This window comes from Octodon degus, unplaced genomic scaffold (assembly GCF_000260255.1).
Source record: "Octodon degus isolate 3935 unplaced genomic scaffold, OctDeg1.0 scaffold00233, whole genome shotgun sequence".
In the NCBI taxonomy this organism is placed as follows: Eukaryota; Metazoa; Chordata; class Mammalia; order Rodentia; family Octodontidae; genus Octodon; species Octodon degus.
The window spans coordinates 1476005-1503009 of record NW_004524809.1 but is presented as its reverse complement, the minus strand read 5'-3'; the positions used below and the strand labels follow the sequence as shown (position 1 = coordinate 1503009).

Genomic DNA, 27005 nt, shown 5'->3' with positions numbered 1-27005 from the left:
CAGGCTGGCCTTGTACTTGCTGCAGTCCTGCTTCTGCCTCCCAAGTCCTAGGGTGGTAGGCATGAGCCACCAGATGGCGTGGGGCAAACCCACCCAGAAGCAGGGGCCCTGGTGGCAGGCTTTTGCCCTACACACAAGAGATAGCATTCAGGCTGAGCCCAGAGGAGCAGCACAGTGTGACCGCAATGCCTGAGCTGCCAGTTTGAAGCAGAGCTGGGCAAGTGACCCAGAGCCAGGAAGGAAATTCTTTTCACCTGTGCAACTGCCACAATCTTAATCATTTCCTGGGGACCCAGTGTTTCTTTGTGGTGCACACCCTAAAGGAAGCGTATTTGGGTGGCCTGGCGAGGTGCCTGGCGCTGCTGTGAGGCTGTGCCCCTGCCCAGAGCTCTCTAGTGGGAGGGAGGAATGTGTTCTTGGATGGCTTTGGCCTGGGTAACAGCCAGAAGCCAGCTGTGCTGGCAGCCTTTGGGGACTGTCACCAGTTAGCTACTGGGACAGGGAGTTCCTGGGTGAACTCTGGCAGGGCCCAGGCTGGGAAAGGGGAGGCTCATTCCTGGCTCTTATCTCTAGCAGCTTGACCAGCAGGACACCTGCTACCAGTTACTGCTGTATTAATCATCCTTGAATGTATTAATGAAGGCAAAAGTCAAAGTCTCGGCCATGCTAGACCCATCAGAGAGTTTTCAAACCTCTTATGCTTCAAGCAGTCAAATCAGGATCATATGCTGGAGGTAGGACCCAAACAAGGTTTGTTATTTGGTTTTGTTTGTTTGTTTGTTTTTGTCTTTTTGAGATGGGTTCTCACTCTGCAGTTCAGGCTGATCTCAAACTTATAGCAATACTCCTGCCTCAGCCTCCCAAATGCTGGGATTACAGACATGTTCTACCATGCCCAGCCAAGCAAGGATATTTTTAAAAATTTCCCATGTGACTTCACTGTGGACCAAAGCTGAGAACCACTGTGCTGGTTGGCCCTGCTATTGTAAGGGCAGAGTCAAGTTGATGCCTAATTTCATTCATTCATTCATTCATTCATTCATTCATTCATTCATTCATTCATTCATTCACTCACTCACTCACTCACTCACTCACTCACTCATTCAGTAGAACACAACACTACATGCCTCAGGAGAGATGTGGAAACAATACTCTTTCATAGTCCTATAATTCTGCCACTGAAAATGTACAAATGCAATCACCTGTGTCCTGGCATTAACTGGGGAGTAGTTTATCAGGCCTGCAGTCCACTTAGTTCTGGAGTCTATAGATTTCTCTCTCATGCCAAACTTAGGGCATGCGTATGTTTCCATCCCTCCTCCTTGTGTCCCTAGGCTTCTGCCACAACTCTGGGGTGCTTTCTAGCCAGGCTGAGTGGGACACATCCCTCCTGCTCTGCAGTGCTCTGTCACACATGACATGGATGAAAGAGCTGGTGCCTATGAGGGACTGTGGGTGCCACCACAGGTGGCTGGGTTGTCCCCTATGGCTTGCCAGGGTGAAGTCTCATGCTAGCTTTTGCTGGCCCAGACAGCAGTGGGACCACAATGTCTGCAGTGGTGCCTGTTGTTGTCACATTTTTCTATTTTGCTAAGCTTCCCTCTTCCTGGTCCTTTGGCTCAAAACCCTGAGCTTCCCTGGGAACGCTTGTTTTGGTTTGTGTGCATTGGTGCTTCTCAGTTGTCAGCTCTTCCAGTGCAGGGTCTCAGACATGTGTGCCTAGAGCCCAGCACAGGACACCCATCCCTGCGTGGTTCTTTGGGTCCCAAGGCTGGAAGGTCATTGGTCTGTATCTCTGCATTGGCCAGTCCTTATGCTTGTCTTAAATACTTAGCTGTTGTCTCTGAGACACACCTTACGCCAACAAATCAGAGGAGAGTTTATTCAGCTCACAGTTTCTAGAAGTTTCTCCATGACTCTGGTGACTCCCGAGGGCAACCTGGAAGAGGGGAAGGGGAGGAGAAATTGTTCTGGGAAGCAGAGATTGAAGGGAGGATCTAGGAAGAGATGAACCCTTCCAGGCCACACTCCCAGTGGCCACCTCTTACCCCAGCTTCACCTCCCAACATCACCTTCAGCCATAACTTCACCAATGAACTAATCCACTGAGAAGCATCACAACTCCATGGTCCCATCTCCTCTACAAAGCCCCGCCTATGAGCATGTGAGGCTTTGGGGCATAGCTAGAGCTAAATCATAACAAACACAAAGGGCCGGCCAAAGAGTTTAGCGGATTAAAGTGTCTGCAAGCAGACTCAGGGGCCAGGGATTTGATCCCCAGGCCTGCTGTGCCAGCCCCACCCTCAGGGCATACTGAGACTGGGTGTGGTGGTGCGTACCTATAATCCCAGCTCTTGGGAGTCTGTAAACAGGTGGATCAGTATGAACACCCTGTAGACCCTTCCCTAAAATAAAAATAAAAAATAAATTTAAAAAAACAACAATGTCCAGGGTTTTCTGGTTTCACTGTTGTGTGTGTGTGTGTGTGTGTGTGTGTGTGTGTGTGTTTGTGTCTGTTTTGAAATAGTATCTCAATGTTTCCCAGGTAGGTCATGAGTGTCTTGGCCCAAGTGATTTCCCTGCCTCAGCCTTCAGAATAACTGGGTTTCTAGGTGCACCCCAGCTTGTCCAGTGCCTTTGTCTGCACTTGAAGAATCAGAAGTGTCTGTAAGCAAAGTTGAACACAGATGTGGGGAGAAGAGTGCCCAGGGGAGCTGGAGGTGGCCACGCATGCCTGTAATCCCAGCAACCAGGAGGCTGAGGCAGGAGGATCATCATGAGCTCAAGGCCAACCTGGGCTATGTAGTGAGTTAGAGGAAAGCTTGAACAACATATTGAGACCTTGTCTCAAAAAGTAGAAAGAGCCCAGGGCTGGGCAAGCAGGCGCCGTATCCAGGCTCAAGTCATCTGCCTGAAACAGACAAATTAGAGAGACTTCTGATTACCTCAGAGCCCTCCCTGTAAATGCCACAGCTCCCCTCTTTTATCCCAGTTCTTTTATTTACTGCAATATCATAATTTTTAAAAACTTCTTATGTATTTGTATAGGGTCTCACTATGCAGCTCAGACTCATAGTGATCCTCCTGTTTTCAGCCCTCCCAGCACTGGGATTACCATGCCCTGTCTTGGTGGCCAGCTCAGCATGCCTGGGGGTGGGGCTGGCTCAGCCTGTGGTGCCAGAGATTGAACCTTGGTCCCCGCACTTGCCTAAGCAGGCGCTTAGTCTGCTGAGCTATCTCACTGGCCTTTCATAAATCTTTTAAGAAGAGAACAGGGGCTGGGGAGATAGCTCAGTAGAATAAGCACTTGCCTGGCAAGCACAAGGGCCTGAGTTCAATCCTTGGTTCCACAAAAAAAAAAAAAAAAAAAGGAGAACATTTTGGATAGCTTTGGTATTTGAAAGTGGCTTTCTCAAGACTTTATGTCCAACATTTCTTGTTATATAGGTCTTGCTTTATCTTGGTCTTAACCATCCAGCAGAAAAGTATAAAAACGAGGTATATAAAGTAAAGCCATATTAATACAGTGAGCTGTAAAAGGCTCAAGTCAGTAACTTCTGAGGATAACCCACTACTATTATGGACAGCTGGGCAGTGTTGGATTGTTTTGCTGAATTTATGCACCTATAGTATTTAGAATGCCAATAGAATACCCACCTCTGACAGGACTAAACAAAAAAAAGGGGATACAAAGGAAGGACCATTTTGTATTTGTATATACAGAATAGTTAGGATAGATATACAGCTACTTTCACTCAATTCAATGAGAAGAAAGGGGTGTACTAATAGTGTTTGGACAGGATATCCTGGCTGCTTCTTGTACTGTGGATAACCACTAAGAAGATAACAATGTACAATGTGTTGATTATTGAAACTGTCCTATTAATCAGCTTTGAAACTGTCTCATTGATATTTGTTTCTCAATAAAATAAAAAAAATTAAAAAATAAAAATAAAAAAAGACTTTATGTCCAGGGATTTGAAACAAGAGGGACACATCTATCATCCTGAAATGCTTGTGTGTGCTCCTGCCTGATGTTAGCACAGATGTTCATATTTTTCGTTCCATGGAATCTATATTTAGAGTATGCATTTACTGCCATCTCTTCCAGTGAAAAGGAGCCTGTGGAGTAAAGGGAGAACAAGAAGTTCTTTTAAATGTCATAGGAAATGGGAGTCCCTTCGGCATGTCTGTAATCCCAGCACCCCTGTCTCAAACAACCAAAAACACAAAACAAAACAAAATTTGCTCTGCAGTCTCTCTTGGATCTTTGGCTTGGGATCCCAGAGCCTTGCACGTGGAGGTGACCGCTGTACCACTGGATCATTCCAGGCCACCGGGCTCAGAGCCCTTATGGTCACAAATCTTAGTCTCCCCATCTTTAAAATGCAGTGGTGGTGTTTTCTTGTGTGAAGACTGAAAGGCCCACATGGAGGCTTTGCAGCTGAGACTGGTGTGCAGAAAATCCCCCAAGTACTACGTCATGTTTTCTGTGTTACTTTTGCAGACCAATGGTCAGTGATCTCTGAATAGGTCAGCAGTTACCCTGATTCCTTTTATCAAATCTTTAAATTTTGCACCTTATTTATGCATTGGTTTCCTGCTCAAATGAGAGAAACTATGTGGTGTTTAAGCTTGTGTGTCTGATTTAGTTCACGTAACATTGTTTTCCAGGTGCACCCATTTTCCTACAAATGACTCAAGTTTATCCTTCTTTATGGCAGAGTAGTGCTCCATTATGTACAGAGCCCACATTTTCTTTATCCATGCATCTGTTGGTGGACATATGCGCTACTTCCAGGATTTAGCTATCAGGAATGGTGTTGCTGTAGATGGTATGCATGTATTGCTATAAAGTTGTGTGTGTGTGTGTGTGTGTGTGTGTGTGTAGTGCTGTGAATGGAACCCAGGGCCTCACACATGCTAGAAAGTGCCCACTACTGAGCCATCCCCCAGCCCTTGAGATAGATCTCATCTCAGTCTTGGTATGGAAGCTGTCCCTGTTGAGTAACCTGCTTGCTTTCTCTGAAATGATACTGAAGGTCTCAGAAAGAAACCTGTCTCTAGCCCTGGTGGGAAGAAGTGGAGAAGTGGATGTTAAGACAGCTGCAGAGATGTGGAGAAGTGGATGTTAAGACAGCTGTAGGGGTGCTAGGAAGTCTCTCTTTGAGCTGCTGTGTGTTTCTTTAAACAATGCTGTTGTGGTACAATTTACACACTGTAAAATCCTCCCCATTCTAAGTGAACCCTAAAATTTAGCTGTTGTCTCTGTTTAGAGTATCCATTTATATCACTCCCAAGACAAGCCTGGGTAACCTAGAGACTCACTAAGATACTGTCTCAAAAGAAAAAGTCAGATAAAGGGCTAGAAATAGAGCTCCATGCAGACGCACTGGGTTTGACCTCTGGGACCAGAAAAAAAGAAAAAGTCCTATTTGATGCTTCATTTTTAAAGATAGGCAGCTCCAAGCCTGCAGCCAGAAGTAGGATCCAAGTGACAGCTGCCCTGTGCTGCACAGATTTGGCCCCTGTCCGCTCTCTATAGGCCCTGTTCTCCCTTTCTACAAAAGCCCGAGGACCACTGCTACCCCCAAGGTCAGCTGAGACCCTACAAAGTCCTGTTACAGGGCACAAGATCAGTGGGGACTGTGGGCATCTGCAGTCCTCTATGGGTGTCATGTTGGTGACAATGCTAAACCCACTGCTGCTTGGAACCAAGCCCTAGTGGCCTTGGGAGAATATGCACCACTATGCAGCAGCGCCCTTTCTATGGAAATTACCGTGAAGAAACTGGGTCACCAGGGAAATGGGGGGGGGGTAGGGCTTGGAATGGGGTGTGACAGGCGAGGCCCTTTAGAAAACATAAAAGAGGAAGTCCAAGTTCTCACTTTCACCCAGGAAAATGAAAGAGGCATCAAGCATTCCTCATCATTTTTTAAGAAAACATTTATTTTTTTTAATTGAAGAAATCTGTTTCCACCCATCCTAATTATAAGTTCAACTATTGTTCCTGTTAGCAGAGTCATCCAAATCTAATTTTAGACACTTTCATTGAAACACCTTCTTAAAAAATGAATGCTGTTGCCAGGCATGGTAGCATAGGCCTGTGAGCCTAGTATGCAGGGCGCTGAGGCACAAGGATCTCTCTCAGTTCAAAACCAATGGAGGTGATAGAGTGAGTACCAGGCCAGCCTGAACTACATAGTGAGACAAAGAAGAAAGAAAAAAGACAACAACAACAAAAAAAGATTGTTGTTTCTATTTTCCCTAAGATAATTTCATTCCTGAAATATTTGAAAATACCAAAGATATTATCATCCAATACTCATGAAAATCAGTATGAGCATAAAAGAGGTTCCCCTTCAGTTTAACCTGTTATTACTAGACTTAGCATCGTCCTGTACAATGTCTTTTACAAATTTAATTTCACATAAAGCTTTTTCCCATACTATTGTCATTGTCTGGTAGTTGTAATTGTCAATGACCGTGCCAAGTTCTATTCTGTAGCTGCTCTGCTGAGTAAATTCATTTTCTGTTGTTATAGCAAAATGCCTGAGGCAGGCTAACTGAACAGAGAAAAGAGGTTGTTTAGCCCATGGGCTTTTGTGTGTTTTTGTTTTGGAGACAAATCTTTCTGAGTACTTCAGACTGGTGGTGAACTCATTAGGCAGCCTAGGCTGGCCTTGAACTTGCAGTGATCCTCCTGCCTCTGTCTCCTGAGTACTGGGATTACAATTGTGCACCATGCCCAGTGAGTTCATGGTTTTGAAGGCTGAAGGCACAAAATTAGACCCTCCCATTGGTTCAGCCTCTGGTTGGAACACAAGCCCAAGGGACGGGTAACATCACAGGACAGGAAGCCAGAGAGAGACCCAGGGCTCTGAACTTCCTCTCTTGAGACTTTAAGGAGTCCCACAGGAGTCACCTTCCCACACCAAGCCCCCTACTCACAGGTTCCTCTGCCTCATGTCACCACCTTAGTGACCGAACCTCCAACAGGTGAAGCCCCGGGGACATGCACATACCCAGCCCACAGCACCTGTGTGGCATACTTTATCTCCCCCGGGTCCTCTCACTGTGTCTTCTTCTGAGCACCCACATGTGTCAGCCTTGGGAAATGGCAGCGAGGGAAAGGGCAGGTGCCTATTGTCAGAGAGGGAGCATCGCTATGACATTCGTGTTAGTCAGCTTCCTGCTACTATAACAAAATGTCAGAGATAAGTGTAGGAAACGTTCATTTTGGTTCACGGTTTCAGAGGTTCAGCCTGCGGTTGGTCAGTTCTCTTGCTTTTGGGTCCTTGGTGAAGCACAGATCATAGCCCAGATGTGTAGTGGAGCAAAGCTGTTCACCTCAGGGTGGCTTTCAGAAACTTTCCAATTATACTTCCATTTGAAATTTAGTCACATGGCTCCATCCAGCCCCAGAGGAGCCTGGGAAGTGTAGTCTCTGCTCCAGGCAGCACCAAACTCAGCTCTAAAGCTGCATTGTCTTCTGAACCCAGAAGAGATAAAGAACATTCTGACTCAATGAAAAACAGGGTGAGGTCAAGGGGATTTGCTGTAGCCTGACAGAACCAGCTGTGGGCGGTGATGTCACTCACCTAGAAATGGAAAAAAAATTACAATAATTGAGCACCTTCTGTGTGCCAGGTACTGTAGGAGGTCCTTGGGGTGCCATATCTAAAAGCACCACCTGAGAGCTGGGGTACGGGCCAGTGGAGAGAATCCCCCAAAGTATAAGACTAACATCTGAGCATCTTAGCTAAGTAAAGAGTTGTCCTCAGCGTGTCCGATTTGGAATCATCTCCAAGTTCCCTCTTGCCACATATTTCCCACAGAGGAAGCCTTTTGTGATCCTGGGTAACATCTGTCCCCTCTCTTCTTCTCTTTGTCCCTTCTTCCCTTCCTCCTTTCTGGATTGGGGTTGAACCCCTTCCCCTGAGTGACCTCGCAGCACCTTTTATTTATTCTTTAAATTCTGATCTAGGCTCTCACTGCAGTGTGAAGTTCCCCACACTGGGCTCGGGCTCACAGCTTCCTGGGGTTCTAGGTGTGTGGCATCCTGCTCAGCAGTGTCCATTTTTACAAAGGCATGCTCTGCTTGGAGCTGGAGCTGGGTCTCAGGCCAGTGGTGGGCTTGGGCATTCTGGGCTTGCCTTCTTCAGTGGGATGCTTCTCTCCCCTAGTGCACCCCAACAGCATCAGATGTTTGGTCCTCACCACCTGGGAGGGGATAGCTGCTGTTGGGACATAAGGAGCAGTGACTAGGGACACTGCCAAACACACAGGGCACAGGACAGCCCACCATAGTGGGCAATGACACCAAGCATGGTGTCAATGCTACCAAGGCTGAGAAACCAGTTAGAATACAGCACCCTCTTCCTGGCTGTGTGACCTGCAGTAAGTTGCTTTGCCTCTCTGAGGTTGAGCTGACCATTTATTTCCTCCTTGCTAGCTGGAGACTGTCAGTTTCCCTCTTGGGCTTTTATTAACTGATATCTGGCAAGTGCCCTGAACTTGACTTCTCAGGTGTCAGCTGCCTGCCTGCATCCTGGGCTTGAGGAAGTGTTGACACCGCGCTAGGGGTCTTATCTGCTGGCTCATAGCTCAAGGTTCTGGTACGAAGCCATTGCCTGCAAACATGGGGGCCTGGGAGATGGCTCAGTAGAATAAGTGCCTCCCTGGCAAGTGCAAGGCCCTGAGTTCAATCCCCAGTTCTGCCAAAAAAAAAAAGCAAACATGATGGTCTGCATCTGCATTTTAGCCCATAGAAATGAAAGGTTCATTTCTTCTCTGGACAATCAGCAGAACTTTGAGCTGTGAAGAGGTGATCCTGGAATTGTAGGGATCAAGGAAGTCACAGACCAAGCACCAGCCCTGGAAGTAGCAGAGCATGGCTAGAACTCAGCTCCTGCCCAGGACACAGGTGTCCTATGAATTCTCCAAATGTCTTTGTCCCAAGCACCTCCTTGGGCTTGTTTCCCTGGGCCTGAGTATACCCCAGCCTAGCTTCACTCTAGGGAGTGAGTTCCCTATCCAGTTGGGGTTCCCTGGGTGGCATAGGGCCAAAGAGGACCCATGTATCCACCCACATCTCCTGCCAGTACTGCAGCTATTGGCCTTCTGAAAGATACACAGGGGATCTGTTCATGGGTCTGCTTGTGAGTGTGGGTCTCTGTAGGGGGAAGCTCCTGGTACCTGTTTTGAGGCTGCATGGGAGGCCTAGTGCTGGCATCCTTGGCAGGGGACAAACCCTGTGCTCAGTGGCCCTGAGCCTGGTCCAGTGTTCTGCACTCCTCTTCTTGAACTTCATTTTTTTGAGTGGGGTCTCACTATTACAATATATGCTGGTCTTGAACTCACTATGTAGCCTAGGCTGGTCTCAAAATCTCAGCAATCTTCTTGCTTCAGCCTTCTGAATGCTGGGATTACAGGCATGTATTATCACACTTAGCAAGCATACATAGTGTGTGTGTGTGTGTGTGTGTGTGTGTGTGTGTAATTACTCTTTTCTCATTGCTAGGACAAATACCTGACATTCAAAATGAAGGAAGGAAAGGTTTATCTCACAGTTACTGGAGGTTTTAGTACATGCTCAGCTGGCTCCAAGGCAGCCTGGCACATGGCAGAGAGCAACCTTTTATGGTGGAGGCAAAGAGCAAGACAGCAAAAGGAGGAGCAGCAGCTCAGGCAGCTAGCTTCTCTTTCCTCCTTAAATTGTAACACAAGTTACCTGCCACAGGGCAGGTGCAGCATCCACACCCACAAGAATCAATCACAAACTCCGAAAGCCACCCCAAGACTGCATGAGGCTTTGAGGGGACAACTACACACAAACCGTAACAGTGTGTTTTGCTGGAGATTAAACCAGGGCCTCAGCCAAGCTAGGCAAGCTCTCCACCGCTAAGCTATACCCTTAGCCTACTTGAAATTCTTAATCATTTAAAAACTGTGCTGGTGAATGCAGGCTGTGGTGAGTGCAGAGGCCCCGGCTTCTATCTCTAGCACTGAGGAAGTGGGTCTGGTGCCTGGGGCCCCATCTGGGTGGCAGTCCCAAGTGATGCCTAAGTAGTTGGTGCTTTTTTCCTGCCCCATTTGCTTCCCTCACTATGCATGCATTCGCAGTTTCTGTGCCTGGCCCCAGGGCCTAGCCCTTTTCCTAGGAAGTTGCCTATATTTATATTCCTCAGCAGTCTATCCCCAGGGCTTCCTGCTTCCTTGGCCTGGACTGTCATTCTTGGGCCAGGTGGATGCTGCAGTCTGTTGGGGTGGCCAGAATTTTCTAGGCCCAGTGCTCAGGTCATCTGCTCTTGGAGGGAGCTGACCCCTCATCCCCTGAGATATAGCCTGGCTGCTGCTGCTGCCTTCCAAAAATGCTTCTCTGGAGCCCCGAAGCTCCTGGGGATAGAGTTCATGTTTCTTCCTCAAGGATCAAATGCCTCAGGGGCTTGATTTTTATCTTTTAACATGATATAGATTTAGCTTTTTACTCTAGAACTTAACTATATTTGTCTTAATATAAAGATAAATTTCCTTTTTGCTAAAGGAGCAAAAGAAATTTAAACTCAGTGTTTCTCAGATTTTCTTAAAATCACACCACTCACTAATGAATAGGAAAACCTAATGTCAGCTTCTCTAAGTTTTAACCTGTACTTCCACTTCCCACCTGTTCTAGATCTGATCATTAGTGTTACCCAGCGCCTGTATATTAGAGGCTTGGTCAGCAGGGAGGCACTATTGTGCATTGGTGGGCCCTTTAAGAAGCAGGGGCCTATGGGCCAACCAAACAGCTAAGCAGATTAAAGCGCTTGCAAGCAGGCCTGCCCACCCCAGGGCGCTCTAAAATAGCAATTGAGACTGGGCGTGGTGGCGCACCTGTAATCCCAGCTCTTGGGAGGCTGTAAGCAGGTGGATCACTAGGAGTGCGATCTATTATTGAGACCCTGAACACCCTGTAGACCCTTCCCTAAAACACAGAAGAAAAAGAAGTGGGGCCTAGTGGGAAGATTTTAGGTCCTTGGGACATGGCCTTGGAGGCACTGGCACAAGCTAGGCCTTTCCTCACCTGTTAACTTCCTGCCGTGAAGTGGGCAGTTTGGCTGCATCACACCTTCCTCACCATAATCTCCACCATGAGCTCAAATGAACCTGTTCCATTTGTAAGCTCGTTACCAATACCTCAGCAGCCCATGAGTGGAAGCCAACATGCACACCACTTCCTCGGGGATCATGGGTGTGAGGAGACAAGCTGTCTTTTCTGTAGCTTTCACTAGCAGAGCTTTAGTGTGATACACTTTGTATAATAAAAAGATGCTTCTTGTTCTTCAAATATGAAAGTGAAATAGCTGGGTGCAGTGGCACATGTCTATAATCCCAGCACTTGGGAGGCTAAGGCAGGAGAATTGCCATGAGTTCAAGGTCAGCTTGGACTACATAGTGAGACCCTTTCACAAAAAAAGAAAGAAAAGTGAAATGATAAATGTGTTTTGGAATAACATAGCTCTCCCTCCCATTTGAAAATATCTCTTCCTCTTTTTAAAATAACATTTGCAGTCCTAGGGATTGAGCCCAGGGTCATGCTCATGTTAAGCACATACTTTACCACTGAGCCACACCCCAGCCCAACACCCTTCCTCTTGGGCTGCTGGGCACACTTCATGATTGGGGTCCTTCTGGCACAGTGCCCCGTACCCTCGCCATGCTAGAGAGGCTTCCAGCTATGGACAGAATCTCCCTGGACTGTGGATTAAGCAAAGAAGGAATCTTCTTATTTCTCCTCTTAAAAGTCTGGAGGAAGAAGCTTCCAAGGTTCAGTCAGCAGTGCAGGGACCATAAGGCTGAGTTGGCATCTTGACTGTTTTCTTGGCATTGCCCTGATGCCCCCAAATGACTTCCACAGTGCCTACCAGTTTCCCCACTTCCCTTCAGGAAAGAGAGGAGGAGCTTTTCCTGAATGTCCCCTGTACTTGGCTACAGCTGTTTTGTGGCCACTCCTACACCAGCTGCAGTGAAAAAGAACCAGAATACTGCCTTCAGCCTGGTCCCATCTTCTCAGGCTTTTTCTTCCTGGGACACAGGATGAGATTGACACTGGTTTTGTTTGTTTGAGAGAGGGTCTCAGTCTGTAGTTCAGGATGGCCTGAAATTCACTATGTACCCCAGATTGGCCTTGAACTCCCAGTGATCCACTATTTCCTACCTAGTTTTGGCCAAATTCCCTCCCTAGATTGCAAGCATAGGAGGCCTAAGAATTTGTTTTATTCACTGCCATAGGTGCAACACCTAGAACAATGCCAGGAATACAATAAATTTTTAAAATTTTACGTTTTGAGATAGGCTGTATAGTCTAGGCTGGACTCAAATTCATAGCAGTCCTACTGTCTCAGCCTCTTGAATGCTGAATAACAGGACTGCACCACCACACCCAGCTTCAATAAATTGAATGAATGAGTGATGAATGAATGAGTAGGGAAGGGCAGCACTGGAATGTTAGGTAACCAAATGTTAGACTGTCTAAAAGCACCCAGGCCATTTGGGGGAAAGTGATGCTGCAGGAATGTCTGACTTCCAGCCTTGTCCTTCTATCTTTCTTTCCAGGAATGACCCCGGTGACCCCATTCAATTCCTCTTGCATGCCAGAAGACAGAATGTGTGAGGGCAACAGGACGGACACGCCCAACCCCCAGCTGGTGCCCCTGGTGGTGGTGCTGAGCAGTGTGTCGCTGATCACTGTTGCACTCAACCTGCTGGTGCTGTATGCTGTGCGCAGCGAGCGGAAGCTGCATACCGTGGGCAACCTGTATATCGTCAGCCTGTCAGTGGCTGACCTGATCGTGGGTGCTGTGGTCATGCCCATGAGCATCCTCTACCTCTACAGGTCTGTGTGGATCCTGGGCCGCCCGCTCTGCCTCTTCTGGCTCTCTATGGACTATGTGGCCAGCACAGCATCCATCTTCAGTGTCTTCATCCTATGCATTGATCGCTACCGCTCCGTCCAGCAGCCTCTCAGGTACTTGAGGTATCGGACCAAGACGCGTGCATCGGCCACTATTCTAGGGGCCTGGCTTCTCTCCTTCCTGTGGGTGATTCCCATTCTCGGCTGGCACTTCATAGCCCCAACACCAGGGGCCCAAGGGAACAAATGTGAGACAGACTTCTATGACGTCACCTGGTTCAAGATCATGACAGCCATCATCAACTTCTACCTGCCCACCCTGCTTATGCTCTGGTTCTATGCCCGGATCTACAAGGCTGTGCGGCGACACTGTCAGCACCGCCAGCTCATCAATGGCTCCTTCCCTTCCTTCTCAGAGATGAAGCTGAGGTCGGAGAGCACCAAGGTGGACACCAGGAGGCCGGGAAAGGAGTCACCCTGGGAGGATCCCAAAAGGTTGTCGAAAGATACCAGTGAGGCATGCACCCTGAGGCCATCACCCCAACGCCCCATGGAGATGCCATCTGTGGCTGTCTTCAGTGACGATGAGGGAGGAGAGGCGGGCACTCTGCAGATGCCTATGGTGGCAGTGGGAGATAGCAGGTGTAGTGAAGCTCTGGACCATATGCAGAGCCGGCTCAGGCCAAGTGGACAGATCCAGGCCACCCACAATAACAGTGCCAGACCAGAGGATTGGACAATGGTGGATGGCCAGTCCTTCTCCAGGACCACAGATTCTGACACCAGCATTGAGGTGGCATCAGGTGGTGGCCAGCCACGCAGTGGGTCCAACACAGGCCTGGACTATATCAAGTTCACGTGGAGAAGGCTGCGCTCACACTCGAGGCAGTACGTGTCTGGGCTGCATCTGAGCCGGGAGCGGAAGGCGGCCAAGCAGCTGGGGTGCATCATGGCAGCCTTCATTCTCTGCTGGATCCCCTACTTTGTGTTCTTCATGGTCATCGCCTTCTGCAAAAATTGCTGCAGTGAGCCTGTGCACATGTTCACCATCTGGCTGGGTTACTTCAACTCCACGTTGAACCCTCTCATCTACCCACTGTGCAACGAGAATTTCAGGAAGACCTTCAAGAGGATCCTGCGCATCCCACCCTGAGGGTGCAGCCTGGGAGGCAGCCAGGGATGGTGGATTTGTGATGGCTCCAGGAGACTGAGGGAAGGAGCCTGTGTCTCTCAGGTACCCAGTCTTCCTGCAGTGGAGGCCACAGTCTTGGTTAGGGGTTTAGTGGTGCAGTGATGGTCTCAGCAGGTGGTACTTGAAGAAGAGCTGGTGGCAGTGAGCAGCAGAAAGACCACATTGGGAGCAACTGTTGGGGACCCACAAGAGCCCGGGGGACACCTCTCTCCAGAACCCATGCCTAGGCTGCCCCAAGCTCCTGCCTTAGCCTTTCTCATGTACCTGTGGCTTAGAGTTGGCAGGAAATTGTGCAGCATGCATACCCATGTTTTCCATCCCAACTTCCTTTGAGTTCTTCAGTACCTGGGGACAAAAGCTGCCTTCAAAAGAGAGAGAAAGGAAGTGATTTTAAGAGTTGTGTGTTCAAAGCAAAGGGCTGGAGAGGGGAGAACAGACAATGTCCTAAGGGCTGGACCACTCCCATGCCACAAGAGGAGGGTGGCACATGAGTTCCAGATTGTTGAGGAGCACAGTGAGGTCTGGTGAGCCAGGAGGAAGCACAGAGGTTATGGAGCTAGCTGTGTGAGAAAGTTAAAAATAACAAACCAGGTGGGGTTCCGGCTTGTCTGAAAAACAAAAATGTGTCATGTTGCACACCCACACCTACGTACAAGATTCCCAAGCACGGTGACAATTCACAAAGTGACACATGGGAAGGAAGAGCAGCTGCTGCAGAGCACATCTGCAGTCACAGAGGGAGACCCTCGGGGACAGTGGACAAGTCGAGAGGTCTTCTACTTTTTTATAGTCTCCCTGTGGAGTTGAAAGCCATGGGAACATCCAGTTTATGTGATGCTTACATTGCTGTCTGGTTGTGATTTATATGTTAAAACTTAACGTATGTAGCAAGTGGAAATGCTTATCCACACAGGTCTTCTGTGTTTTGTGTTCCCGTGTACACAACCTGTTCAAATGAGATATTTTTACCTCCCTAATATATGCTCTTCAAAAGGATACTGTTCTGTGATTTGTTCGTTTCTTCCTTTCAGAGTCCCTTGGGAAGAGAAAATGTGCAAGGAGGTGGTGCAGAGCATGACAAGACTCTAGTCAGGTTCTGCTTGCTTTCTGGTCGTATTTGTAAATGTCTTTCCAAAAACATTGTAGAAGATTCACTCTCCTTCCACTTTGCTTCCCAGAAAGTTCTTAATGCTTAAAATTGGGCAGCTGCAGAAGCTGCTGGCCCCAGCTTACAGGCAGGGCCAGCAACAGGGGGTGAGGCTGGCTTTGGGTAGAAGTGCTGGATTTGGGTCTGATAAGAACAGTAAATTTGGATAAGGACATTTAACCTGTAAGGAACAGAAATCTCCAAATCCAGATCTCATGTTCTCAAGACAGAACCTTTTAGCTAGACGTGGTAGCACACTAGTAATCCCAGCACTTGGGAGGCTGAGGCAGAAGGATTGCCACAAATTCAAGGCTAGCTTGGGCTACATACAGAATCCATACTCTATCTTTAAACAAAAAGTCCTACCTTATAATGACCATCATATTGTTTGCATAGGATCTCTCTGTGTAGCCCAGGATGGCCTCAAACACAGTGATCCCCCTGCCTCAGCCTCCCGAGTGCACATATCACTTTGCTCAACAATAGGATGATTTTTTTTTGTACCAGGACTTGAACTCAGGACCTTGCACTTTTCAGGCAGGTGCTGTGCCACTGAGCTGTATTCCAGTCCACAGGGTGATTCTTGACCCTCAGTTTTGGACACCAGAACTGATGCTCCTCAGGAGTAGGAATGGGCTGGAGGCCAACAGCAGTATTCTAGAAGGAGCTTCCTCAAGCTGTTACTGAGATTCCCACGGGTGACTTGACCTGGGCCTGCCCAAGCCAGGCATCCACGGCATCACTGCTGGTTTCCATACAACTCCCTGGGCATTGTGTTCTTCCACACCTCAGGCTGAAATGAAATTGCCAAGGACTGGGGCATCAGTCAGTAGCACAGGCTGTGTTGAGCACATCTGGATACCTAGTGCAGGAAGGCAGGGGAAAAGAGGAGGCGGGAAGAAGGACTGAAGAAATGAACTGATGAACTTCATTGCCCCTGGGATTTTTTTTTTATACACCTGTAGAACTTTCAGTGTAACAATGTACTGCTCACTACATTGAAACAAACATGACCCAAACTCAGTAATACACATCTTCACCTCCAGGTGTGAGTTCTCAGACACAACCCTTTAGCCGGACATGGTGGTACACACCTGTAATCTCAGCACTCAGGTGCTATGATCACATGTGCTGCAGTCAGTGGGTGTGGGGCTGGTGTAGGGGTCAGGGTACACACACAGCCAAAACCAGCAGTTCCCAGAAATGCACAAATCACTTTAATCTGGGCAGAAACTCTAAAATATATTTATCAGAAGAGCTCAAAACCCAGCAGGGGAAATAAACCCCAGGATAACTTCCTTCAGCCCCAGCTCATACACTTAATACAGTAGAGCCTCTAGATGGGTGTTGGGCATATCCTCTCATATGAGGTAACAACTTTTTCATTGAGACAAGGCTTCACTAATTTGGCTAGTTTGGCCTCAAACTTGCCACCCTCCTGTCTCAGCCTACTGAGTAGCTAGAAGTACAGGTGTGCACCTGCGTGCTTGGCTTGGCTTTCTAAAATCACTGTTCTATTCAGTGCATACTATTAAATGTCACTGGGATAAATACATGTATGCATATCAACACAACCTTGGTGAAGCTATGGAATATTGCCACACCCCTGTGAGGACAAGGACTCCTATTGCCTCAGTACCCAAAGACGTAACTTCTGTCACTACAGAACTCCGCCAAGGGGAAATCAGACAGCATGCATCATGCACTTTTATGCCCACAACTAGAAAGCCAGGCAGAGTGAGTTGGGCCATGGGGACTGAGGAGGTCACATAGCATGGAGATGTGAGGCCTGGTGGGCTGGAGACAGGAGGAAGCAGGGTGTGCTTGCAAAACCCGATTCCTGTGGGGTCACCCATGCCTGCAGTCTGAGAAGGTAGGCACACTCAACAGAGCCTCCCAGTGTCTCAGACATTTTTCTCCTTGCTGGGATGCAACAGTTGATCCTGGCACCTCAAGGGAGGACGGGTTTATTTTAGCTCAGTTTCACAAGTTTCAGTCCATGGTCAGCTGCCTCAAATGCAGAAACAGTGTGTGAGAAGGGTCTGGGTGGCCAGCAGCTTACCTCATGGCTCATAGAGCTGAGAGGAACCAGGGAGGAGCCAGACAGGAAGCTCACCCTTCCAGACCACACCCTCCAAGCAGGCCCCGCATTGCAATAGCACAGAGCTCTAAACTCACTGGTGACTGAATCCATTGATGAGCAGCCATAGTGCCCTGAGGAATCTACCACACCTTCCAAAAGCCCCAGTTTTGAACATTCTAGGCTTCTGGGGGCCATTCCAGATTGAGAGCATAACACTACGCTGGGTGTGATGCATATTCCTGTAATCCCAGCATTTAGGAGGTTGAGGCAGGAGGATCACTGGAGTTTAAAGATACCCTTGGCTACACAGTGAGTTCAAGGCTAGTCAGCAAGATCCTGTAGAAAACAAGGAATCTTTCCACATTTTTTATTGTGCTCAGAAAGTGCTTACTGTAAAGAAACACACATTGTTACATGACCTAAGATTCCTATCATTCTGAACAGAGGCCCCTTACTTGGTCTCTTAAATGACTTGTTGAGTTGCTTGTCCCTGCTGAGTAATGCCAAAACATGTCATTGACCAAACTTTGGTGAAGCCTCTTTCCTTCTGAGGTCGTTCATGTGAACTACACTCCATCCAAGCCAGCATACAGCTCTGCCTGAGAGCGCCTGCTTTCAAGGGAAAGCACTCTCCAATCTTGGGTTGGGATCAAGCCCTGTCACCCTCACTTTCACACATCTGAGTTTTTCTAGCCTTGTTTACACTTCCTATAAAAGAAAATTCATTTCACTTCTCCCTTAACACACCTGCAAGCTTTTGATCAGAGTGGTCTATGTATTGCAATAGTTCCCCACCATCCCCTTGGAATAATCCTTTCTGGTAAAGTGCCCTTATTAAGTCTGGATTTATCCTTATTTATTTAGAGTCAGGGTCTTTCTATGTAGTTCGGGGTGGCCTTTAACTCACAGTGATCTTCCTGCTTCAGCCTCCCAATGCTGAGATTACAGGTATGCACCATGCCTGGCCTCATTCTCCTACTTGAGAAGAGTCAAACAGATTTTAATTCCAATTCTGGCCCATAAATCCTTTAACTTTGAGCAAGTCAACTAAATTTTCCTAGTCCAGTTTGGAATAATGGCCTATGCAATAATTCCAGTACTCTAGAAGCTGATGTAGGAGGATCACCATCAGCTTGAAGCCAGCCTGGGCTATATAACAAGGCTCCAGCCCCCAAACGTCACATAAATAAAGAAATAAAATTTCCCAGCTTCTGGTCTAGGATAATAAAAGCCTTGTGGAGCAAAAGTGTGGATGAGACATGAAACCCTGGAAACAGGACAGACGATAAACTCCAGCCATCGCTGACCTCGCTGTGTGTGGGGAGGTTCCAGTCCCTGTGGGCAAGGCCTCCCTGCAGGATGAGTCCCACCTCCTGGCTAACACACGACAGGTCCTCTTCAAGCAGGAGCAACCTCATCCCTTGATAGTGGGAGAGAAGAGAAAGAGCAAGCTGGTCCTTGTTGACTGCTGTCTGTGACATATGACAGCCTTCATTTGTCTTATCTGCTTGGCGATTGTTCCGGGTTGTCCCTCTGGTAAATGGCAGTGGTAACTTCTGCTGTCCTCTGAAGTCACTCGTGTGTGTGTGTGTGTGTGTGTGTGTGTGTGTGTGTGTGGTACTAAAGACTGCACACAAGGCGTTCACTACATCCTCAGTTTTCCCTTTTAATTATTTTTGTATTTTTTAGGGAAGGGTCTACAGGGTGTTTAGGGTCTCACTACTAGATCGGACCTGTAGTGATCTGCCTGTTCACAGCCTCACAAGAGATGGGATTACAGGTGTGCGCCACCACGCCCAGTCTCAATTGCAGTTTCAACACGCCCCTGGGGCGGGGATGGCACGGCAGGCCCGGTCCCCCGGCCCCTATGCTTGCTTGCAGGTGCTTCAATCCGCTAAGCTATTTGGCCGGCCATTATTTTTTTAGAAAGAGGGCTCGCTAAGTCGCCTAGGGTAGGTTCGAATTTGAGATCCTTCTGCTTCAACTTCCTAGAGTGTGTGTGTGGGGGAGAGTGGAGGAGCACTTAGGCATTTTAAAAAGCTTAACCCGTACACACACATTACCGTATCCAAATAGCCTCTCTGCCAGTTTTTGCTGGACCTTGCCCACTTCAGTGCCCCGCCTTCCACACTACTCGCGTTCCGCCCCCTTCGCCAGGTGCTAGGGACGCTTTTTCTAGAGCCAGCTAGTACCCGTTGCGCATGCGCAACCAGCTCCGGGAGGCGAGGGGGGCGGGGCCCTGTGCGTCATCAGAGTGCGCGCTGCGGACGCGCCGAGGTTGCCGGAAGTTGGGGAGTGGTGAGTGAGCTGCGATGGCGGAGCGCGGAGTAGGGTCTCAGGGGCTTCGTTTCGGGGGCCTGGAGCAACGCGGCGAGCAGTGAAATGGGGCGCGAGGGGAGCTGCGGGACTCAGGAACCTCCTGTCTCGACCCCAGGGGATGGTTGTCCACTTGTCTCTCCCTGTCACTAGCTTGTGGCGACGTCCCCATCCGTTTGGGTCTGCGCGGGAGCGCCTGGTGTTAATGTCTCGGCCTCATCCTGGCGTTGCCGGGTTTGCTGGGGACCCCGGGCGTCTTCCTCGTTTATTGGCGGAACTGGAAGCACAACGTGTTATCACTCGAGGCCACGGCCTCTCCATAGTGCCCCTAGGCTCGGGCTACAGGTGCCTTGGTGTGATCGAAAGCAGGCCGGCCAGTGCTTCCTAGGAGTCGAATAAAAAATTGAGTCGATCTTCGATTTTTACTAAATTTTATAAACACGGTTACTAACGTGGTGTAGGAGATTCGAAACCAAATCCAGCATTTGTGCCATCCTCATTTCTAAACACTACTCGCAAATACTTCTTTAAGTGGGAACAAACTCAGTTCTTTGTAAAACAAAAAACTGTGCAGCTGTCACGGGTAGCTGTCAGTCAGTAGGTGTGGCTGTTAGTTTGGGGACTCTGTCCCAGGTTTCTTTCCTGTGCACTGGAGGGTTTTGTTCTTGTAACCTCGCTGCCCACTGACCAATTTTCTGTAGTGATAGAAAGCTTACTACTTCTGGTCGCTCCAAGTCCTATGCTGATCTGAAAGCAGTTACCCAGCAGTCTTAGCTCATGGACTTTGCTTCGGCTGCTGGGATCTACCTTCCATTAATTGTTCTGCACATCTTTGAAAGCTGCTAGTTGATCTTTTCTTATTTTCTTCTCTAGGCTGAGCATATTTAATGTGTTCATTCAGGGTAAGCTCCATAACAACAGAGAATTTTGTCTTGTTTTTATATCTCCAGCATATAGAAAAGTGCCTGGCATAGTATATATGCTGAATAAATATTTGGTATTGACTAAAACAAATACTGTAAGCACTATAGACAAAAAAGAACCCTGTTACTTGGAGTCTAGGTTTTTTTTTTTTTTAGTTCAACCAGGTATTGAACCCACAGTCTTGTCACTGAGTTCTGTCGCCCAGGCTGGGTTCCACTTTGTGATCCTACTGACTCAGCCTCCCAGATTGCTGGGATTCCATGTTGGTGCCACTGTGCCCCAGTTATGAAGCCTGATGTTTTTGGTTTATTTTGAGACAGAGTCTAGTTGTATTTAAGGCTGGCCTTAAACCCACTGTGTAGCCCAAGCTGGGCTCAAATTTGCAGTCTTCCTGCTTCAGCCTTAGCCATGAAGCCATGGCCACAGCAGCCAGGTCCTGAAGCTTATTTTTTGATAGTGCTCTTGGTGGCTGTCACTAAATACACTTCAAGGAGTGATAAATGTTTCAGATCCTAACAGGTGCTGCAAAAGAAACAGAATAAAGAACAATATGACTGATTGATAGAGAACAATTTTCATTTATTTATTTGCAGGAGCTGTTTTGAAACCCCACTGGACAGTAGGTGAGTTGTGAGCTAATACCTGAATGACAAAAAAACCAGTCTTTTGAAGGCTCATCTTGTCTGTCTGTCCCCCAGTATACTCCACCCTTGCTGAGCTGGCCACAAGTGTGGCTGATCTGAAGCTCTCTTATCCTGTCCCTGTTCCTCAGAGTGTCTCCTCATCTATTTCTCTTGGCCAACTAATGTGTGCCCTCGTGTGATAGTATTTTGAAATCTTTAAAAGAGCTGAGTACTGGGTTCTCTGTTATAAAACCACAGGATCCCCTTTTTGCTTTCAGGCAAAAGAGAATAGAGAATACTTTCATAGATAATATACATAAATGTTTATTGAACATCCGTTGTGTACCTGACGGTGCACTTTTGATATATATGGAAATGAGCAAGAGATGCCTTCTTATGCTCAAAAAGTTTAGTTTTTTCAAAACTGTGACATGAAACCATTGGCACATGTTTGGTGGAAGAAGACTTCAGGTGCTTTTTTCAGTCAGGCTGAGGCATCAGAAAATTGCTGTGAGGGTTGTGGGTTCTTCAGGTTCTAGAGGACAAGTAGGATATGCATGTACAGAGGAGCTAGAAGTAGCTGAGCAGAGACCACAAGTGGAACTGGCCTGCAAAGGTCAACAGAGTAGCAGCATAGGGTTGCAGGTTGAGAGGTGACTGGAAAAGGCAGTGGGAGCCACTCTATGCAGAGCCTGTGGACAGTAGCATGCCAGGAGCATATACTGTGCTTAAAAGGCCAATATCCTGATACCAGCTTTGCCACTGAACTAGCTTTGTGACTGTAGGAGGATGAGTCCCTTTCTTCCTAAGCTTTAGTTTCCTCATCTATGAAAATGAGACATAGGGGCTGGAGGTAGATCACTTGCCTAGCCTGCTGAAAGCTCTGAGTTAGATCCCCAGTACCCCAAAGAAGAAGGCAGATGTAAATTGAATGCATAGATATGTTACTTAGCCTTCCTAAATGAAGATCAGTAAACAGTAGCAGTTACTATCACTTGTCTAAGTGGTTTGGACTTTTTTTTTGGTAGTACTGGGAATGGAGTCCAGGGAAGGCATCATGCAGGAAAGGTGCTCTACCACTGAGCTATGTCCCCTTCACTTGGACCTTATTTTTAAAATATGCAGGTGGAGAGCAGGACACTGGAGAATTTTAGCAGAGATGTGACATGCTCTCATCTGTTTTAAATTACTAGGGTGGCAGAGTGTTTACACTGCCTAGAGCAGGACCAGCAGGGAATGAGGTGGACTGTGCTGTGGAGATCAGGTGAGGGAGGATGGAGGCCCAGACAAAAGATGGAAAGGAGGTGGGTGGATGTGAGAGACAGTGGAATTTGCTGATTGTGGCATGTTACTGTGGCACAGTAACATGTCGAAGCGGGCTGATTGTGCTGTGTGGAAATAGGCAATAGCAGAGCTCTGGAATTGGTGTTTTTGAGATTTTATTTGAATATAGTTGGCCTGTCTTCTTCTTGGTCCGTGGAAATGAAGCCCACAGGTGCCTTCCTCTTCTTTGATCATCACATCCTGGTCTACTATCACAAGGTCTGATTGCACAAGCAGGGAGACTCAGTAGGTGTTTTCATGTTCAAGGCAGACTGGGTAATGCCCTCCCTGGATCTCTTGTTCAGCTCCAGAAAGAACACCTTTGGGATTTTCGGGCTCCTTCCTCGTCCAGGTTCCCATCCTTGACCTTGTTCTTATTGTCAGTCTCTCTAAAATGCAGTAAAGGAAGGAAGTCTTTCCTCAAGAAGCTCAACATGCAGGGTGGGAGTGTTCTTCCTTGGGGTAACCCCAGACCCCCTGCAACGCTGTTGATGATGCTTTTGCCTCTTAGCACCCGTGTCCCCAGACAGGCTAGCCAGGCCCTTTGTACTCTCGAATGTCCTCTGGAAGCTTCCAGCCATTTTCCTGGGACATTCCTCTTCTGCCCTGTCACTTTGCTTTTATTCTGACTAGTGAAAGGTTGTTTATTCTACAGCTGATTCTTCTCCTTGGCTTTTTGATCCCGTCTCCTTTACCTTGGGGACCTGGTTCCATTACACATTACTTTCTTTTCTCTGTTTCCCCATCTCTTCCCTTTTCAATCTTGTATCTTCAGTTTTTTTCTCATCTTGAAGAAGAGTAGTGCATCTTCTCATTTACATCTGCCTGTCTTTCCAGTCCGGATCTTGGAAGAGTGGTTGGAATTGCTACTGCTACATCTTCACATCATCATCTGCTAAGTTTTGTTACCATCCCAGTGCTCTAGCAAAGTAGCTGTCCTCAAAGGTGTCAGAGCTCCTGAAGACATCCTTCCTTGTCCTTTAACCTCTTGGCACATCTGACATTACAGATACTGCCTTTCACCAAAGCTGGTCCTGCTTTGTACTGTATAGTTTAAGTATAGAGTATACTTCTGAGGAGTCCATCACCCCTTATACGCAGAACAGGTTTGTCACCTTTCCTTGGGACACATCAGGGAGAGGCCTCAGCAGGTTTCCCAGGTAGACTTAAAGAGTGAGAGAACACAGGGAAGGGCATTCAGCCTGCAGAGTTGAGGGCATAGCTCTGAGGGACAGGTCAGACCGGCCCATTCACAGAAGAATCCAGATTTTATGGACTTGCTGGGGTGGGGAGGAGTCTGGCTGTTATCATCTTAGTTCCATTTTTGCAAGTTGGCTCTAGAGACATCCTAAGTCCTCACTGCTTGAGGGTACGATGTCCCTAGAAGATAGCTGTTTCTGTTGGGGGGCAGGGCACCCTTGTGATACTCGTTGGGGTCCAAGCTGAGTTGTGGCTTGGGGCAACAACAGGAGACCCAGGACCCTTACTAGTAATGAGTATCCCTCTTTACCTCTTACATTGCTGTCCTGGGTCTGGAAGGAGTGGGGAGAGGTACTGTGGATTCAGGCCTCAGCCTGTGTAGTGACTTCTAAATAAACACTCCCTGAAGGCAGAACTGTGCAGGGGTTGGACAGTTTCCAGGGAACAAAGAAGGCAGTAAGGTGAGGTTAGGCTTTGTTCTGCTTTCAGTTATATGTTGGGCATCTGTAAGATTGACATCAGCAAGGATTGCTGCTGGTTTTATCTATTTTTTTTTTTTTTAAGCAAAATGGCTTGTAAGTCCCTGACTGCCAGAGAAGAGAAAACAAACCATGCCTTTTTCTTTTTCCCCAGTACTGGGGATTGAACCCAAGGTCATTGTAGTGAGCTGCATCTCCAGCTTTTTTTGTTTTTATCTTATTTTGAGACAGGGTCTTGTTAAGTTGCTCACAATGCTAGGATTATAGGCATGCACTGTGTCTCCAGGCCTAGCATAATTCATACTTTCAACCAGTCACAGTTGAAGTGCTTAGGAACTTGCTTGTGTGCTGTCTGCTGTGTGGTGGTGTCTTGGTTACTTTTCTCTCATTGCTAGGACAAAATACCTGGCACACAAAATGAAGGGGGGAAAGATTTATTTATTTATTTTTAATAAAAAATTATATTTACTTAGAGGCATTCACAATGTCAACAAAACAGTTCCAACCTTTTTTTTTTTTTTTGCAATTACAGAGTGGTATTCAGTTAACAGAACGTTTATTTTGTATAAGTTGCATCAGAGAAAATTGAAGATGAAAAACTACTATCCCCATATTGTGCTGTGCACCAACAAGAACCTGCTTTAAATTTCCATCCCAATTTACAGCCCTCATACTGTACCAGGCAAGGTTAATAGCTTTTGAAAATACTACCAGGACAGGGCTATCTAAAGACACATTCGGTAGTGTGTTAACTATACAAAAAAAAGGATGCTGTACACTTCAAAAACAAATCTTACACAGCCTTATGTTTCAATTTTTTTTTCTTCAAAAGGAATGAGTTGTGTGCTGGGGGGGAGGTTAAATGCTTTATAGACAAAAAAAATTTGTTACAACCAACTTATTCATCATCCTCTTCATCGTCCTCATCCTCTTCATCTTCTTCCTCCTTATCTTCCTCATCCTCCTTCTCTTCTTTTTCTTGCTTTTTTCAGCCTTGACTACTCCCTTTTTTGCTGCATCAGGTTTTCCTTTAGCCTGGTAGGCAGCGATGTCCTTTTCACACTTTTCCTTCAGCTTATAACCCTCTTCTTATATGGCTGCTTGTCATTTGTTGCAGTATTATTCCACATTTCTCCAAGTTTCTTTGCGACGTCACCAATGGAGAGGCCAGGATGTTCTCCTTTGATTTTTGGGTGATACTCAGAGCAGAACAAGGTCGAAGGAGGCCTCTTGGGTGCATTGGGATCCTTGAACTTCTTTTTTATTTCTCCTGTAGGAGGAATATAAGTTTTCATAACAAGCTTTGTCCACTTTTGCTGTATATTCAAATTTTTCTTTTTCTTTAGCAGACATGGTCTTCTACCTCTGTGAGCACTTCTTAGAAAACTCTGAGAAGTTAATGGAAGCATCTGGGTGCTTCTTGTGCTCCTCTCGGCAAGTTTGCACAAAGAATGCATATGATGACATCTTGACTCTCGGCTTCTTAGGATCTCCTTTGCACATGTTTACTTGTTTTCCTCAGCAAGGTATAGTCGCCCAGTGCCCGTCTGGCTCTCAGTTGCCCTGGTGCTGTCTCTGTGGAGCTCAGTGTACTACAATGGCTGTGAGAGCAGGAGCCAGATGCAGCCTCCTCACTCTCCGCTCCGCTCTGTAACATTACTCTCAGAAAGGTTTATTTAGCTTACAGTTAGTGGAGGTTTCAGTCTTTGCTTGGCTGGCTCCAAGGCAGAGTGGCACATGGCAGAGGGCAGCCATTCATGGTGACTGCAGAAAATAGCAAAGAGCCAACGGGGAAGAGCAGCAGCTGCAATTGGCCAATAGCAAGCCTCTCTCCCTCATATTGTTTGTGGATTGCCCATACCAGGGCAGGTATAGCACTCACATCCATAATCCCAGCATTGGATCAGGAATTAACAACAAACTGTAGAAGCCTGTCCCAATGCCTGTATGAGGCTTTGGAGGGACACCTAGACACAAGCCATAACAGCTGGTCTCTGGCTGTTATGACTTTCTCTTTAGTGCCCACTATGGGCTCTCATCCTCTTTTTTGCCTACGTGCTAGTGAATCCAAGGCTCTGCCCACTATATTTTTCTCATCCATGGCTTTTACACTTGTTTGTGTGTCTGTGGGCCCTGCTTTGTGTTGTGTGAGCCTGTTCTTTCAAATGCTATCTTCCATCTCAGCTTGTCTTCCCCCAGACCTGCCACTGTCTCTGTCCTTTCTTTTGGCCACTTCCTCCTTGCACTTCAGAGTCATCTGGGGCCATCCCTCCCTTTTTCAAGTGTTTTCCAGTTGCTCTGCTACACCTGCCCCTCAGAGCTCACGGGCATTCTTGGACTTCCATGCTCTTCCACTGTACCTCACCTCAGTCATCAGGATTTCATTGGGCACCTAAAGGGTACTGGGTTGAGTAGACTCTGGAAAACTGCATGACTCGAGAGCAGGAAGCTGCCATGGTCCATTTCTGTGGAGCTGTTACCCTGTAAGGGAGACTGATACCCACAGATAGGTGAGATACATGCTGTACCCTGAAAATGGAGTGTAGGGGTAGGGTCCAGAACACAGCCTCCTCAGATGAGAGGGGAAGAAATAAAGGAACTCAGTGTGGGGTTGTAGATGAACAGGGACATTCCATGCTATGCAGAGGTGGGGAGAAACATTTTTGGGGCTGAGCTGGCCCCATCTCACCCAGGTGGCTATCTGGTCCCTGGTTCTTGTTGGAGCTGCTGCTGTCATCCACCCTCCTCCTAGCCAGCCAAGGGGATGACAAACATGGGGAGCTGCTTTAGCCGTATCAAACACTTTGCAATATGCAGTGATAG

At 47.4% G+C, this 27005-nt stretch overlaps 2 protein-coding genes across 3 annotated transcripts in view; both read left to right on the top strand.

The window, feature by feature from the left end:
- Hrh1 (histamine receptor H1) overlaps nucleotides 1-15057 on the top strand; it is a 59312-nt gene extending 44255 nt beyond the window's left edge. For both annotated transcript variants that reach the window (XM_004645625.3, XM_023705933.1), the window contains exon 2: nucleotides 12598-15057. In XM_004645625.3, coding sequence (XP_004645682.2) covers nucleotides 12600-14048 — 1449 coding nt within the window. In that variant the 5' untranslated portion in view covers nucleotides 12598-12599 and the 3' untranslated portion in view covers nucleotides 14049-15057. The remainder of the gene's footprint in view (nucleotides 1-12597) is intronic.
- A 4519-nt stretch (nucleotides 15058-19576) lies between these two features.
- The window catches only part of Atg7 (autophagy related 7), a 293132-nt gene continuing 285703 nt past the window's right edge, over nucleotides 19577-27005 (top strand). The window contains exon 1 of the mRNA XM_023705916.1: nucleotides 19577-19615. The gene's annotated coding sequence lies outside the window, so the exon portion shown is untranslated. The remainder of the gene's footprint in view (nucleotides 19616-27005) is intronic.